The sequence below is a fragment of the Spermophilus citellus genome (genome assembly GCF_964194105.1).
Source record: "Spermophilus citellus genome assembly, chromosome: 8".
Classification (NCBI taxonomy): Eukaryota; Metazoa; Chordata; class Mammalia; order Rodentia; family Sciuridae; genus Spermophilus; species Spermophilus citellus.
This window is the reverse complement of record NC_138189.1, coordinates 1,521,358-1,539,528: the sequence shown is the minus strand read 5'-3', so window position 1 is coordinate 1,539,528 and position 18,171 is coordinate 1,521,358. Positions and strand designations below refer to the sequence as shown.

The following is an 18,171-nucleotide window of genomic DNA, read 5'->3' as shown; positions in this document are numbered from 1 at the left end:
ATAAACTATTGGGGGGTCATCTGACATCTCAGGTATTTTCCCTGTCTCATGCTGATTGGAGGTTGCTAGGGGGTTGCTATGGGTCCTCACCTAGTCTGACTGAGTCAGGGACACCTGGTGCCACAGACCTCTCCTGTTATTTACTGACAAACAACTCAGCAGGGTGGGTATATGCTTAGGCATGCTCTGTGGGTTTTTCCAAGGACAAGGGTCATGCCCCCTTCCTTAGGACAGGCCTTGAGGTAGAAGCTGCTGTTATTTATTTTTAAAAATGGAGTCACATTAGTTTCTCAGTACTTGTTATTATCTTTTACATTTTTTCATCCCCATGGGTGTGAAGTGCTATTTCCTGTAGTTTTGGTTTATATTTCTGTGATGGCCAGTGCTGTTGGACATCTCTTCATGTGCTTATTAGTCATTTGTATGTATTCTTTATAGAGATGTCTATTCAAATATTTTGCCCATTTTTAATTTGGGTTGTCTTTGTATTGCTTAGTTATAAGGAATTACTTATACATTCTGATACAAGCCCCTTGAAGTTACATGATTTGCAAATATTTTCTCCCAACCTGTGAGCTGTTTTTTCACTTTCTTGATGGTGTTCTTTGAAGCACGGTTCTTATTGTAAAGATGTCCAATGTATCCGTTTTCTTGTGTCACTTGTGTTTTTTATATCAGATCTAAGTAACAGTTGTTTAGTCTACCGTCTCAAATATTAATTCTTAATGTTTTTATTTTCCTGAGAGCTTTGTAGTTCCAGCTCTTACACTTAAGTCTATGATCCACTTTGAGTTAATTTTTGCTACAGTTGAAGTGGAGGGTCTGTATTAGTTTCCTAGGGATGCAGTAACACATTACTACTAACGGGGTCTTTTAAACAAGTGTTCTCTCACAGCTCCAAGGCCAGGTGCCTGAAATCAAGATGTTGTCAGGGATGGTCACTTTTTTTTTTTTTTAAGACAGGGTCTCACTAAGTTGCTGAGGATGGCCTGGAACTTGTGATCTTCCTGCCTCATCCTCTGGAGCCACTGGGATTACAGGTGTGGTCACCTTGCCTGGCAAGGGCTGGTTCTTTTTAGAATCTCTGAAGGAGAATCTATTCCATGACTCTCTAAGCTTCTGGTGGTGATTGGCAAGCGTGGGTGTGCCTGATCTGTAGTACATCACTTCACTCTCTGCATTCATCTTCTAGGCTTGTCACTCTGTGTGTGTCTTTGTGGCTTCTCCTTGTCCCTTTCTTGTAAGGATGCCCATCATTGGATTCAGCTTTTACACAATCCAAGGTAGTCTCCTCTCAAGATTCTTACCATAATTACATGCAAAGAACTCTATTGCAAATAAGATCACATTCTAAGGTCCCAGGTAGACATATATTTTGAGGGCCACAATTTAATCCTTTACAGAGCCCATCTTCATTCTTTTCTTTTTTAATATTTTTATTAGTTGTTGATGGACATTTATTTATTTATTTATTTATTTATTTTATGTGGTGCTGAGAATTGAACCCAGTGCCTCACACATGCTAGGCAAGTGCACCACCACTGAGCCACAACCTCAGCCCCCCATCTTCATTCTTAATACCTCTTTAGATTTATTTCTGGATTCTCAATTCTGCTGCACTAGTCTCTAAGTCTATCCTGTGCCCTTACCATACTGTCCTGAATATATATTCTTTAGTGTGTTGCTTAAAGTTACTTGAATTACAAAGTTTATGCAGTATTAATTTGTTTTTTGAATCCCTATTCCGTATGTTGAATCTTCTTGTCTAGCTCTCATATTTGTCACTTTGTCATATTTATTTATCACTACTTATCTAGAATTCATTTCTTTCTTTTTTAATTTTTAAAATTTTTTAGTCATACATGGACATAATACTTTTATTTGTTTATTTATATGTAGTGCTGAGGATTGAACCCAGTGCCCCACACATGGGAGGTAAGCACTCTGCCACTGAGCCACAACCCCAGTCTCTTAATTTCTTTTATTCTTTAAAATTTCCTCTTTTTCATTTTATTTTTTAAAGGAATTTATCTATTATCTTAATTGCCTTTGTGCCTTGCCAGTTTAGTTTTTATTCTTGAAGCGTTTTTCGTTTTATTTTTCTTTCCTGGGTTCTGTCATTCATTTGCATAATTTTTCTTAAGTCATCCAATTTCAGTGTTTCTAGTTCTGATTTTTTTTATAGCTTCTATCATTTTCTTAAATTTTCATAGCTTATTTCAAATCTTCTTATTGGTGTCTCTTTTTCAACTATTGGCATTTCTTCCCACAATAGGAATTTGCCCTTATAGGGCTTGGTTTGCCAGTTGCAGGAGCTTACAGGGACCAGCTTCTAGAGTGTGCAGGTGCTGTCAGACCCTAAAGGTCTTTCAAAAGTGTCTCTGTGTAAGAACTGTTAATTATGGAATTTTAGAGTTTTGAAAAGGCAAGTAGAATGGAATAGTGCCTTGGGGCCAGCCAGTGTTATCAGACAGTGTTGTCTGAAGCCTGCATTGCTGACTTGGGGGCAAAGAGCCAGAATGATTGCTGACTTTGATCCAGCATTCCAACTCTGCCAGTCATGAGAACATGACACTGTCTGCTTTGGTATATATAAACCTCTTAGACTAGTGTAATTTAAAGTTACTGGAAAATATACAATATGTAATGTGATCTGATCTAGACTGTAGTTTCATCTAAAGGTAAACTGTGTTATTTTTGTTTAATGGGCTTTATTCTGTTCTATGGAATAGAATACATATTCCCCAAACTCCTTATTTTAGTAAGTAATATTCAAAATATTTAAGTATCTTAAAGAGTGATAATTTTAGGTTTAAATTCCCCTTCATGCCTAAAACACTCTGGTACCAAAACTTATCTATTTAGCAATTCACACACATATTTACACACACTCCCACACACCATATATATTGGGGCGAGAGTAGTAGGAATTGAATTTAGGGGTGCTTAGCCACTGAACCACATCCCCAATTCTTTTTTTTTAATATTCATTTTTTAGTTGGACACAATATCATCTTTATTTTATTTATTTATTTGTATGTGGTGCTGAGGATCAAACCCAGGGCCTTGCATGTGCTAGGTAAGCACTCTACTGCTGAGCCACAACCCCAGCCCCCAATTCTTTTTTTTTCTTTAATTTTTCAGAGAGGAAGAGCAGGAAGAAAAGATTAACATTAAACAGAGACATGAGATGGGAGGGAAAGGGAGAGAAAAGGGAAATTGCATGGAAATGAAGGGAGACCCTCATTGCTATACAAAATTACATATAAGAGGTTGTGAGGGGAAATAAACAAGGAGAGAAATGAGTTACAGTAGATGGGGTAGAGAGAGAAGATGGGAGGGGAGGGGAGGGGGGATAGTAGGGGATAGGAAAGGTAGCAGAATACAACAATTACTAATAGGGCATTATGTAAAATTGTGGATGTGTAACCGACGTGATTCTGCAATCTGCATTTGGGGTAAAATTGGGAGTTCATAACCCACTTCAATCTAATGTATGAAATATGATATGTCAAGAGCTTTGTAATGTTGTGAACAACCAATAAAAAAAATAATAAAATTAAAAAAAAATAAAATTTTCATTTTGAGACAGGATCTTGCCAGATTGTTTAGGGTCTCACTAAGTTGCTGAGGCTGGCCTAGAACTTGTGATCCTCCTGTCTCCCAAGTTGCTGGGATTATAGGCCTGCGTCACTATGCCTGGCTTAGAAAACATCTTGATATATGTCCCACAGATATTTACAGTAATCTTCTAAACTAAATTCTTCTTCAAACTAAATTTTCTTGAAAAAACTCATTGTGTTTGCCTACTGTTGTTATTCAATTAAAAGATATTTGGTGCAGTACTGTTTTTAAAATGGTAGCCATATTAAGGATTAATCTTTATCAATCACTGTAAAAGTCTTATCCTATTTTATTTTTTTCCTATTTAGAATTGAGTCAAACCATATTAATCTATGTTGTTTTTATTTTGATTTTAGAGTACTTTAATCAGTTATAATTTTTCCTATTCATTTTTGTCCTAGGGCCAGTGTTCTTTCCACAGCATCATGATGCATGCAGTACCCCCATTGTCTTATGGGATTTTTTCACACCAGGGAATGCCAGTCTCTGCCTGGCACAGTGATGAGGATCCCATGTGTGCTCAGGCAGTTCCTACTCTGCTTCCTTGATTTGGGAGCCTACGCTCCTGGCATCATGATGCAGGGTCATAAATGACTTGTGGAGATGTGAGAGGCGGAGGGAGGGGAGGGTGTGGAAGCCTGAGTTGCCTCAGGATGAGGGAAGGGAGAGGAGAGTTGGGAGAAGGAGGTAAGGGTAGGCCTGAGTTCTGACTTCAGTCTCTTATAACATTATTAAGAAATCCAAATTCCAAGTGAGCTTGGAGTCCCCACCCCTTCTTAGCTGTTTGGGATTCATTTCTTTAGTTTAACAACCATGGAGACCACCTTCTCATAGGGTTGAGATGGTCGAGGAACATCAGAGTCACATCATGCGTACTTGGCTCTGTGATTTGAGAGAATGGTAATAGTATTACCCTAAGCATCTTGCCAAGGTAGGAAAAGCAATCAATATTTATTTTTCTAGGAGGATTAACTGCCATTTTCCTCTTCAGTTTCTGATTTTGTAGGCCTTGATCCCAGAATTGCCGCATGGCTCATAGATCCCAGTGATGGCACACCTTCTTTTGAGGACTTAGTGGCAAAACACCTTGAAAAGTCCTTTTCAGTCAAAGTGAGCAGCACATGTGGCAATGCCTCAAGTAATATTAAGGTGAGTCATTTTGTGTGTGTGTGTGTGTGTGTGTGTGTGTGTGTGTGTGTGTGTGGTGTGGGGGATTGAACCCAGAGTCTTGTACATGCAAGGCAAGCTCTCTACCAACTGAGCTGTATCTCCAGCCCTGAGGTAAGTAATTTTAAGATTAAGTTTTACCCATCTTAATACAATCCTGACATTTTTCTAGAAATAATTTCCTATTTTACAGTCTAATAAATAGTAAACCAACATTCATTTTACTTATTCTTCACTGCTTTTTTTTTTTTTTTTTTTTTTTACGGTGCTAGAGTTTGAACCCAGGGGCCCTCCACCACTGAGCTACATCCTTAGTTGCGTGGTTTTTTTTTTTTTTTTTTTTTTTTTTTTGAGACAGGATCTCACTAAGTTTCTGAGGCTGGCCTCGAACTTGTGATCCTCCTGCCTCATCTTCCCAAGTCATTGGGATCACAGGCATGTGCCACCATGCCTGACCCTGCACTTATACTTTTGATCTTGGTATTTCTGGTGGAGGATAATGAATAAGGATGCGAGAGTTCCATCTTTTTGTCATATCTGTTCCTGGGAAATCCTATGTGCAGTGTGATAATTCTGAATGGATTCTCTGGTGTCAAATTGTTGCCTATTCTGTGAGCAGAGAGCTGCTCATTTATAAATACTTAATGCCAGTGATGTAGCCTCTGTGACTGAGCTCCTGGGATGGCCACCTCAGTCTGCCTGGGCCCTCTCCTACTAGAGATGCTCTGGCCTTTAGGAGCCACTGTCTGGAGAAGCAGAACCTTGGAGGAGATGAAGGGGAGCAGCATGGCCACAGTTAGGACCATTCTGTTCAGGTTGCACAGTAGAAGTGCTGCAGGTGAGCACACAGAGGGTTGAAGGAGCCTCTGCAATGGGACACTGCTCTTCATGCTCATGGCCATCATATGTAAGGGGAGAGTCTGTGTCCCATGGGGCAGGGCTGTAAATAACAGGTATGTGCCCTCCCTTAATTTAAAAAGAGGCTTATCAGATGGTCATGGGGTAGCCCAGAGAATCAGGCCTTGCAAGAATAGGGACCCTGGGACAGAGGCTAGTGGACATGGTGCCAAAGCCAAGATCCATAGTTTTAGCTTCTGGAGAACATCCCCTTTCCCTCACTGGTCCAGACGTCCACACCCAGCAAGGGAGGCAGGGTCCTGTGACTATCCAGACTCCTACTGTGAGGCAGGGAAACTCTCCAAATAGAAGCTGAGATACTATTGTTGAAGGAAGGAGTTATTTACCCCAGTATTATCAGTCCTAGTTTATAGATGTAGAAACTGAGGCACATAAAAGTTAATGTATACTCACCTTGCCCAAGGTTAATATGAGGCCATTGTTGAGTTTGGGTTTCCAATTTTAAGTCTAGTTTCTTTATACATGCCCACATCTGAGTCAGTGATGAAAGTCAAGGAATGAAAGTCAGTTCCAGAGAGCGTGTATCCTCCTTGCCAAGAAGTGGGTGCCCCTGTGTAAGCTGGGCAGTACTGTCAACTGTGAAGCAGTACTGTCAAGCCAGGCCAGGATCTTCTCTGCCTGCTCCTGCTGAGACCTCATTCCCTCACTCCAGGGAGTCAAGAGGCAGTTTTGGATGCAGTCCATTTATGTCCTATTGGCTAGATGTGTCTCTAGGAGAGCCATGCAGCATGTAAGGGCAGGAGATGGAAGCTGGGTTTTAATCTGTGAATCTGCCACTGTGCTTCTCTGAAGAGGTTTGAATTGCTGGGAATGGAAGGTAGCTTAAGTAGAGGGAGCGGCATGGTGATGGCAAAGCCATCTTCTGGAGAAGTAGGGCAGACTGAGGAGAAAAGGGGAGAGCTCTGAAGCCAGTCACATGCGGGGCTCTCACACAGCTGTACTGTGCCACAGAGCTAGCCCATCCTGGACTATTAAAAGGAGTCACTTGGTCACTTTGGAATTGAGAAAGCTCCTGCAGGCAGCCATGTGGAATTCTGTCAGGTGGCAGCCACAGGCTTTGCATAGAGGTGATCCTAGGTATATCCTCTGATGAGTAGTTTATGGGAGGAAATGATTGGAGAGCCCTCCAGGGCATGTGCAGCCACTGACCCACTGAGTGCTTACTTTAATCTGAGGCCATTAGCAGCAAACAGTCTGGGAGCCACTGGGAAGAGTGGGGTGTTGAGCAGGAGGTCCTTGGGCTATATTGGAGGGAGACTTCAACTGAGTGTCATAGGGGCTGCAGTGCATCCCATCTCCCCTTTCTGTCTCCCAGGGCCTCTGCAGATGTCCATCTTAGGGTGAGAATGGTCAAGCAAATGTGAAATATGGCAGCCATTGTGTGGATGCAGGGTAGTAGAGCTGAGAGAGTGGAGACAGTGGGATCCCAGAGGCCAGGTCTGTGCTTTCCTTCTTTAATCACTGCTCTGGGTATTTAGTTTCTTCATGATTCTATTTTTGTATCTATAAAATGAAGGGAAACCCTGGGCTGGGAAAGTGTCTGGCTACTCATAGATCGTGCTAGCACAGTGCTTTGTGTAGACTGAATCTTGTCTACCTGAGGTCACTGGTGAGGCCACCATATACATGATGTAGCATCTGAAGTTGAGAGCTTCCTGAGATGTCCTAGGAACATTTTTGTGAGTCATATCAATTCCCAGGTTGTGATAAGCATTGCAGCCAAGTTTGTCTAAAGTTTAACTTTTGTTCTTTTAAAGAATAAGAACATACATATGAACTTGAATACACTCTACAGACTTACAATGGACCTGTGCTCCAAGTTGAAGGCAAGATATTTTATTATGTGTTCTGGTTGTACAAGCGCTGTCTGTCCACTTGCACCCATACTTGCAAGGTGCTATCACTGTGTCTTGAACATGAAGGAAGTGAAACATTTGTTCTAAGGCCAAATTAATTTGTGCCTCACTCAGAAAAGAAAAGATCAGAATAATAAAATCTGAAGTTTTAAAATAATTTAGCATGTTTCAAAGCCTCCCCTTTAACTGGGCTGTTTCTGATGCTGTGGTTAACATGAAAGCTAAATGCTTTGGTTGGTGGTAAAATGGACACAGCTTTCCTCAATCAGTCTTATTGGGAAGCCATGGCCATGGAAGGGACAACTGAGAAGAGCTGAAGGAAGAGACAGTGTCCTGAGGCAAGGGCATGGTGAAGGGGGCAGCAAGATGGAGAAACCTCCAGGGACAGGCAGTGGCCAGGACTTTTCTTCTACTGGGATCCAGGTTGAACTATTTCTTTTCCCTCTGTCCTGCCCTTCTGCTTGGCTCTAACAGGGGAAACTCACCTGAGCACAGAGAGGGAGCCTGGTGATGTGACCTGGCAGGACTGGGCCTACCTTGTGACACAGGGCAAGGCAGAGAATGGGTCTAGAGGGATAGGCAGAGAAATGGGCAGGGGAGGAGGAGAGCTAGAAAATAAGACCCAGAACTTCTTGATGGTAGCAAGAAAGAATAGAAACAAACTCCAAGGAAGAGCCCAGGAGGTGATGTCAGTGGGGAGGATGTCGTACTCTGAGTACATGGAACGAGGGCTCCAGTGCCATTTGCCATACTCCCCGACTAGGGGCAGTGAAGTCTAGGTGAACTGATGGAAATTCAGGAAGCCTGTCCTGAAACTAAAATTAAAATTAAAGGCTAACTGTTTACAGATACTTAAATCAATCTTTAAAATGAGAAAGTAAAGAAAACTGGGATGGGGCATAGCCTATCTACCATTTGTGACTGTCTCTACCAGGTCATGATGATAAAGTAGAATATATAATGGAAGTAGGAGTTTTATTAGGAAAAACAAGGGAAAGGAATAGATGTTGGGGAAGAAACCCACCTAGATAGGAGTTGTCTTCATTCTAGTTCAAAAAAGTCAAGTAGCTTTTCAACAAAATGCTGATGTGAATGTAACTTAAAGTAGCCTTATTATTACTTCATAGGTTCATGGTTTATGGCAACTATTTTGTACTTTGGAAATTCCTCTGATTCCAATTTTAGCAGGTAAGTTGCTATGAAGACAAAGTATAGTCATTTTTGTAGAGAATTCTACATTGTTTGGAAATGAGTGTTCTCTTTAGCTTATTTAGGAATAAATACTATATCTCATGGGCCCTGAAGAGGGGTTGTGCTGCACCATCTCTTAGACTAGAAGGACTCGATGATTTTGACATTCAGTTCTTTCTGGCCAGAAGGAGGAGGTCTCATGAGATATCTTAACTGCTATCCTTGTCTCTCATGTTTGCTTAGTGTCCTGTGCCCTTCCTGGCTTGGCCTGATGCAGTCTTGAGACCCTCCCTGTAAGAACTGTGCAGGGCTTTCTTCTGTCTTAGACTGCCAGGTCCTTCTTGGCCCACAGGAGAGCAGAGTCTCCCTGGCCAAGACAACTCTCCAACCAGAGTGTGTAAAGGGCCAGGCTGGGGCTGGCCAATGCAGGGCCCATGCTCATGCCCACCTTGAAGCCAGCACTGTGGATGTTCCTGACGGACCCTCTGCAGAGGTTGGCCAGCAGCAGGTGCTGTCATTGTGGTCTTCATGAGGAGTAAGACTGTCACCTTTACCGAAAGGGATTTGTTACTGCAATGTGGACATGATCTGACTTGGAGTTTGAATTACAGTGATGGAAAACCACAAGATTCAGGTGAACAAGGAAGAAATGGAGAGGACATCCATACTTCTTGGGGTAAGTTATTATTTCAGACTCTGTCCTTGTCATTTTTCTCCAGTTTGGTAAGTGATTCCCAGTGGCAGGTCTTAGTAATTTCCACTCTTTTTTCTTTCCTTGCTAGTGCTAGATTGATGGTAACACTGTTCTTTCTCTTGTCAAACTCCTAGAGGGAAGGATCAAGCATTGAAGGATTAAACCCCATTGCATCTTTGTGTGTGTGTGTGTGTGTGTGTGTGTGTGTGTGTAGGTTGGGTGGGGCAGCACTGCATTTAATGCATATTTGGGGAATTGCTTTAACTGATCCTCAGGATCCTCCAAAGTTAAGTTTTTCTTGTAAGATTGTTGCCCCCTAGCGTTTGGTGAAGGAATTTTTGTTTGTTTTTTAATGAAAATATAGAAAGATACTTAAGTTGCATGAAAAAATACATAAAGATGTTTCACCTAAATTTCCTTAAAGGAAACTCTGGTATAACCATCACCTGGGTCAAGCCTGGGATGCCCAGAACTCTGTGCACTTCCCTGCCAGAAATCCTTGCTGCTAGCCTTTGCAGTCATTTCACATTGTTTTTCTTTATTATTTTCCCACTTCAATGCCTAAGAAACATAGTGTGACTAGTTTGGACTGTAAGTAAATCAGTGGTTCACACTCAGCCTTCTGTTTCTTGACCTCACCTCATTACTCTGTGTTGCCCAGTGCTGTGGACTCCTGAGACTGGTGTCTGCCAAACACTGAGAGCCATGCGTTTCTTATTTAGGAGTTAAAAGGGAGGTTTATTCTGAATTTGTGAGCATTATTTTATATTGATTGTTTGAAAAGTGTGTCAGTTGTTCGTATTCCCCCACAAATGATAAGGTTGAGGTCTTATAAACAACACATAAGTTTGGTTTTGTTTTCCTAATTGCTAATAAGGTTTAGCACTTTTCTATCATCATTGGCTATTATAATTTTCTTTTTTTATAAAGGATCTGCTCAAGTCTTTCACTCATTTGTATTTCTTTTCTTACTGATTCATAGGGCATCTTGAAATATTCTGGATACGAGCCTGTTACTTATATATTCTGTCTTGTTTCATAGGATGCTGGATCCCTTTCTAGCCCTAATATTACTATAAAATACTTTCTTTCCCTCTCTTATTTTGTTATATTATTATTTTTGAATCTTTCATTTGTTTCCCTCAGTTTGGGGGAGGGTGATTGCATAAGCCTAGAATTCCACCAAGAGTCGGAAGATGCATTTTTAATCTGCAGTTTAGTAAATTACAGAGTGCTTTTTATTTTATTAAGAGCTTCTGTTGGGAATTATTTGATTAACAAACTAAATAATTTTAAATTGTGAAAACTGTGAATGATTATTAATTGTGCTTATCCCATTTTCAGGCTCGTCTCAAGGAACTGGAGCAGGAAGCCCATTTTATTGCAGGAGAACGGTTTCTTATAATGAGTAATAATCAACTTCGAGAAGTAATGCTAAATTTTGATTCTTTCAAAAATAGTTTCTTTTTTTGAGGTGGGCAGGGGGAAGTTACAGGGATTGAACTCAGGCACTCAACCACTGAGCCACATCCCCAGCCCTATTTTGTATTTTACTTAGAGATAGGTTCTCACTGAGTTGCTTAGCATCTCACTTTTGCTAAGGCTGGCTTTGAACTCAAGATTCTCCTGCCTCAGCCTCTGAGCTGCTGGGATTATATATGTTTAAAAAATGTTTCTTATTCAGGAGTTAAGAGAGGTTTCTTATGAATTTATAAATGTTATTTCATATTGATTATCTGAAAAATAAGTTGTTTATATTCTTTCATGAGTGATGAATATTGAGATTCCTAACTTCAAAGCCTTTATATCCAAGAAGAGCACTAAATGAGAAATTAAGCATCATTTAGATGTGACTCCTTTGGTTAGTGGTTTTAAATGTAATAGTGATGTTTGTTTCCTCCAATCTGAAACTCTCCCACACACCTGCATTGCGTTGTTGAAGATCCTCTTTGGAAAGTTGAAGCTACACCTGCTGAGTCCAAGGAAGAGCCTTCCCAAAACAGGGCCACAGCAACACCTGTCCACTTCAGAGGCTGTGGTAAGTTTCCCTTGTCCTTCTTTGTACCATGATCATGGGTTTGTACAGTAGCTGGGACCCTGCCTCTCAAGTGAGGCGAATTGCAGGTGAATAGCAGTCTCCTGCAGAGGTACTTGGACTGTCCTTCACACAGGAGATTCTTCACCTCCTGAAGGGCCCATCTTCCTCTCTGGTGTATCATCATCATTAGCCATACCTCCCAAGCACTTGGGACTTCCTTTCATCTTTACTCACAGCAAGTCCCAGTCCTTTCCTACAAAAGATGTCCTGAGGGTGCCTCCTTGATCCTGTTCTTACTTCACCATCTTTATCCTCTCTCACTTGGATGACTTCAATCCTCCTGCTTTAACTCCTACTTCTGTTAAAAACATTAAAAAGATCATGCTACTGGGACTGGGGTTGTAGCTCAGTGGTAGAGCACTTGCCTCACACGTGTGAGGCCCTGGGTTCGATTCTCAGTACCACATAAAAATAAATAAATAAAAATAAAGATATATTTAAAAAAAAAAGATCATGCTACTGACCTGGCTAGAAATTCGAGTGCCTTTCCATCACCCTCAGAATTAAACCCAAGTTCTTGAATATATCCCTGGCCCAGGGGACTGGCCCTTTCCCTGTCTCTGATGTGCTTTTCTGAGCATGCTGGCTGCCTGGGGCTCTCTGCGTAAGCTCTTTCCATAGTCTCCAGACCGTGCCACAGATTTTACCTGCTGGCTTATGATAGTCTGCTTTAATATTACTTTTAGAAAATCTGCTCTGGTCACCCAAACTGCAGTAAAGTCCTCAGTCCTCCCTATTTCTTTATTTTTGCTTTATTTACTTTCTGTATACAACTTACCATTACCTAAAGTTATCTTAGGCATTTATTTGCTTATTCCATTAGAATGTAGCATGTACACATCTAAGCCCTCACTTTGTTCCCAGAACCAAGTCATCCAAAAACTAGTGCCTGCTGGGGCTGAACTAAATGCTTGTTGGTTCTCAGAGCACTGAGAACCAGTGCTTCCACTCTCCAGATAGGCAGTGGTATAAGAATAAAGCATGACCACCTCCTAGTTTTGATGTGTCTTCCTATGGACAGAGTTGAGACAGTGACTTTAACAAGGAGACTAATGTTTTTTTTCCCCACAAAGACATGATCGACATGAATCACATTGACCTTACTCTCTTCTTTACAAGTCATACTGTTTGTTCACTCTGTATATCTGGAAGATGACTTTTACTAGATAATACTTGCCCATGGCTCTAAATTCACAAATAAGACCCCTTCCTGCCACTTCCCTTTATTCTCCCTGCTCTCTTTCTGGTGCCATGGTGAATCCTGGGGCTTTTCCCCACCCCAAGCTCCTGCCTCTGCTTCCTGTCCCTTTTGTTCATAGCATTCCTGGGCTGATGATGGTGTCCAAGCTTCACACATGAACTGTTACTGCTCAGCTCCCCTGACTTGGGATTTAGTTATAGAAGGACATGGACCTAGCTTTGTTCCTGCAACTCCCCAGTGATTGGAACAATGCCTGGGGCCCAATACTCAGTAAATCTTGAGTGACTCTCTCAAATTTTCACATGTATTACTTTCTTTACATATTATTTAATTTCACACATTTTAAAAATAATTTTAATTCTTCTTCTTTGATCACTGATTCTTTGAAAACGTGTCTTAAAATTTCCAAATGTGAGTCTACCACGCGGCCTGCGCAGTGGTTTCATTAATGAGGTTCTAGGCATTAAGTTAGTTAGAAGAGATCGAAATAAAACACACAAACCAGTACCTTATTTTACATTGCTAGGTCCGAGACGGCTCGCCTCCCTGGTTCCCGCCTCTAGCCGCCCAGCAGGGCAGCGAGGATTACTCTGGGCTAGCAGGAGAGAGAGAGAGCGAACACGCCGGGGAGTAGCCTTTTATTTGGGGGACAAGAGATTCAGGGGAGAATTCCATCCAATGAAGGCTGAGGGGGGGCTGCACTCCAAGGTCAGGGTCAGTGATTGGGTCTCCGGGGTCAGTGGTCAGGCACACCCCCACACGGATGGGCTCTGTCATCAGGAAAGGGTCGGGATAGCTCCGACACAGCCAGAGCGCCTCAGGCCCTTAACGGGAGTCACCCAATCACGTGTCAGAATGGCTCTCCACATGTGAGGGGGCTTTCCAGATGTTTTTTTGATTTCTAAGGTAAAGGTGCTGTGGTTAGAGCCTGTAATCTCACAATACCAGTTCTCCGACACTCACCAGCAGAGCTCCCCAACATAGGGTGGAAAGCAGAGGCTGTTCTGGAGACCTATGGTGTCCAGCGGAGAGCTCCACAATTCTGCTGTGGAACAGTGAGAATTCTTACCCCTCAGTAGACACACAGGAGTGGAAGGACAAGGGTTTCTTCTTAACCACAAGCTGAAGGAAGCTTTGACGTTCTTTCTCCAATAAAGTCACATGTTCTCAAAGCATTATAGGGGATTCAGATGCTGGAAAAGTGTCTGGTCTGATAGTCAAACTTCTGTATTGCAGGGAGCTTGGGCCAGCCATTCATCATTTCTGAGAGTAGCCTCTTAGACCCCCAACTAACTGAAGTGACAGGGGTCTCCTGGGCAGGCATGTATATGCTTTGCTGGGTGTCTAGTATGCAGCATGTGTTCTGCTAGGCTTTGGGATAAAGCCATGAACAGAACAGATGTATTCTCTCTTTTATCAATAAACATTTATTGTAGCCCTGGCTCTGCATTAGACATTGTTTATAGTTTGTGGGGCAAGGGTGTGTGTGTTGTCGTAAAATATCTACCAGTGAGAAACTAACTCTACCAATCAGGGTTTTCCAGAAAGACAGAACCAATTGGATATATAGAGACATAGATACATGAGAGGGAATTTCTTCAGGGAATTGGCTCATGTGATTGTGGAGATTGAGAGGTCTCGCAACTGGCTATTTGCAAGCTGGAGACCCAGGGATGTTGGTCAGATGGCTCAGTCCAAGTGTGAAGGTCTTGGCCCAGGGAAGCTGATGGTGAGATTCTTAGTCCAAAACCAGAGGCCTGAGAGCCCAGGGGGCTACTTATGTAAGTGCTGGAGTCCAAAGGCTGGAGAAACTGGAATTCTGATGTTCAAGGGTAGGAGAAAGATGCCCCAGCTCCAGGAGAGAGAAAAAATTTACTTTCTTTTGCTCTTTTGTTGTGTTTGAGCCCTGGATGATTGGATGGTGCTGCCCAACCAGTGAGGATGGATCTTCCCCACTCAGTCTAAGACTCAGGTGAATCTGCCCTGGAAACACCCTCACAGACACACCTAGAAAGAGTGCTTCACCAGCTCTCCAGGTCTTCTTTAATCTAGTTACCCAAGATTAACCATCACAGGAGCATGTGTGTCCAGTGGCATGAGACCCATTCACATGAAAGCAGGACCCTGAGGAAAAAATGCCAGGAAGAGTGGCACACTTTAGGTCAAGTTGTCCAGAAAGAACTCTGCAGGAATGATTTTGAAGGGAAAGCTTGAGGATAAAGAACTGCCCATTGCAAGAATAAGGAGCAGGGCCAGGCATCGGGGAGACTCTGGCTACTCAGACTTCTGACGCTGCAGCCTGGTGACCAACTGAGAGGTATATGAGGACCCCTTTATGCTGTAGGCCAAGATGAGGAATTCAGACTTTTAGTAAATTGAGTAGCTTTGGAATAGATCTTAAAGATGTATTTTTTAAACAGACAAATTTATGCTAAGAATGGTAAAAAATGAGGCACAAATTAAAATGTAATTATAAATTTGGAGGGCTAAGGCATTGAACAGACACTTCACAGAAGAAATACAATCAATCAACAAATATATGTAAAAATGTTCATTGGCAAGAACACTTTGAATTTTTAGCTGCTTGAAACTTGACTCATTAATTAGTTCTCAGTGCGCTCTCTATGTTTTGTTCCCGGTTGAAGTAGTGGTAAGCAGAGGCAAGGAAAATATACTTTCATTTGAAAGCGTTTGCAGAGCTTCCACAGAACTCTGAGTTTACTGGAATATCAGGAAATACTTTTTCACCTAATCATGTTGATACTTGGCAGGAAAGATGAGTATACCTTCAGCAACTAGAGCAAATCAAAACTACTCCAAGATTTCATCTCACTCCAGTTAAAATGGCAATTATCGGGGCTGGGGTTGTGGCTCAGTGGTAGAGTGCTTACCTAGCATGTATGAGGCACTGGGTTCCATTCTGAGCACCTTATATAAATAAATGGATAAAATAAAGGTCCATCAACATCTTAAAATTTTTTTAAAAGGATTGCAGTCATCAAGAATACAACATATACAAGAATATGTTGGTGAGGATATGAGGGAAAAGGTACACTCATACATTGCTGGTGAGAATGCAAATTGATGTAACCATTATAGAAAGCAGTATGAAGATTCCTCAGAAAACTTGGAATGGAACCACCATTTGACCCAGTTATCCCACTCCTTGGCTTATACCCAAAGGACTTAAAATCAGCATATTATAATGATGCAGTTGCATCAATTTTTATAGCAGCTCAACTCAATAGCTAAACTATAGGACCAGCCTAGGTGCCCTTCAACAGATGAGTTAAAACATATACTGTGAGTATGAGCAACAGTTGCAATGTGTAGTTACAGGTTTTCTGAGTTGTGCACATGGTCAAATAGATGGGCTACTACCCAGAGAAAATAGAGAGGAATGGTTTATTTGGGGATGTCAAACATTCAGTCTTGGGTCCATTAGAACAAAAGAACATGTGAGGTGCTACTGCACCATGGGCAGCTGTATCTGTGGGATGGGACTCTGGACCTATACAAAAACATATACAAAAACTACCAGCCAACTTCTTGCAGTCACCCTGGGCAGTGGTCCTCCACCCTGACTGGAAATTTTGAAAACATTGATGCCAGGTACACAGCTTATCCACTAAGTTAGGATCAGCTGGGTGGTCTAGGCATGGGCCAGCTCTCCAGTAATTCTGATGTGCAGTCAACATTTACAACCATGAAGTTCACCCCTGAAAAACTGATACTTAGAGGTCAGAGAAAGGAGGTGCCAGAGAGACTGGAGTGGCAGAGTGGAAGGGAGATCAGAAAGGAATGCAGTGTCAGGAGCCAGCACAGCTTTTGATAAGGCAGCAGGGCTGCAGGCAGTCTACAGCCTCTGTTTCTTGTCCTTAACATTTGCAGTACTTTTGCACAGTTTCATATGATCAAACACTTCTTTTTTGAGGAGTTAATACTTTTAACTTTTATTTATTTGCTGGTTCTTTTTAGTTGTACATGACATTTTGATTAATTTTATTAGCATGGAATTTATCTTATTCTAGCTAGGATCCCATTTTTGTGGAAATATATATGTGTGTATATATATATATATATATGCACACACACATACATACATACATACACACACAGTGGATTATTACTTACTGTAAAAAAGAATGACTTTGTGACATTTGCTAGTAAATGGATGAATCTAGAGACTATCATGCTAAATAAATAACAAATTTCTACTATCAAGAAAAGAAAGACACACAAACCAATTTTTTAATAGAGTAAAAGACTAGAAGGAGCTTAATGGAAAAAAAGAGGTACAATTGGTCAATAAATACATGAATTGTGGCCAACTTTATGATTCACTGGGGGAAATACAAGTTAAAAATACAGAGAGAACAATTCTCAGCTACCAAAACAGCTACAATCAAGACCAATGACTGCATGCCTTGGTAAGGGTGGGGAGGCGCTGGAACTTGCGCACATTGCTGAGGGGATAAGGTGGCATCTATCCTGGAGAGTCAGCAGCATGTTTGCTGAAGTGGGCCAGAATTTTTCATCACAGTTCCTCTGTATGTGTAGGCCCAGCAGAACTGTGGCATTTGTTAGCCAAAATTCATGTTGTGGAATGTCTCGTGTCTTTTTAAAAAATTTTTTGTTAGTTATCGATGGACCTTTATTCATTTATTTGTTTATTTGTGGTGCTGAGAATCAAACCCAGTGCCTCACACATGCTAGGCAAGCGCTCTTCCACTGAGCCATGGCCCCAGCCCCTGTCCTGTGTCTTGATATGGGCAGTGGTTATGCAATTGTGTTTACTTTGTGATACTTCAACAAACTGTTCTTATGATCTTGCACTTTCCTATATGTATGCTATATTTTGATTTTTAAAATTGACTAAAAAGTTTATAATCATATTCCAGTGCTACCTCACTGGAATTATACCCAGATGACTAGCATATAAGTCAAATATTGGGTGTCGGTGAAAAGCACTGATACACATCTTTGTAGGTATTTTCTCAGTTTACTCACCTCTATGGGATTTAGATTTCACTAATACAAATCTTCAGAGAACTCTATTTCCAAGCATATGTGAAGTGTTTTTAGCTCCGATGTGTGAACATTGGAATGATTTCATATGTGGTTAGGATTAAGATACTTGATAGACTAAGTTTATTACAAATCTTCTTTTTGGAAAATATGCTCAATTTCACCATTTATTGCTAGGACTTTCTCTGGCTAAAAATAAGTGCTTGAAATATTGAAATGAAGGAAGGAATTACATTGGTGGTGATTTATGTTTCTTTTTTTTTTTTTGTAGTTAAGTTCTCTGCAAGACCTTCATCCCTTACCCAAGACAATTTTGGAATACAGGCAGGTAAGTTGACTCTTTAAAAGTTTTGTGTGCTGGGGGAAGAACCAGGCCCTCTCTCTATAAACAAAT

At 41.4% G+C, this 18,171-nt stretch overlaps 1 protein-coding gene across 1 annotated transcript in view; it reads left to right on the top strand.

The window, feature by feature from the left end:
• The window catches only part of LOC308654584 (HAUS augmin-like complex subunit 3), a 194,827-nt gene that overhangs the window by 84,159 nt on the left and 92,497 nt on the right, over positions 1 to 18,171 (top strand). Inside the window, exons 8-14 of the mRNA XM_081304195.1 lie at positions 4,616 to 4,773; positions 7,467 to 7,535; positions 8,693 to 8,753; positions 9,368 to 9,432; positions 10,795 to 10,878; positions 11,393 to 11,488; positions 18,049 to 18,105. Coding sequence (XP_081160321.1) covers positions 4,616 to 4,773; positions 7,467 to 7,535; positions 8,693 to 8,753; positions 9,368 to 9,432; positions 10,795 to 10,878; positions 11,393 to 11,488; positions 18,049 to 18,105 — 590 coding nt within the window. The remainder of the gene's footprint in view (positions 1 to 4,615; positions 4,774 to 7,466; positions 7,536 to 8,692; positions 8,754 to 9,367; positions 9,433 to 10,794; positions 10,879 to 11,392; positions 11,489 to 18,048; positions 18,106 to 18,171) is intronic.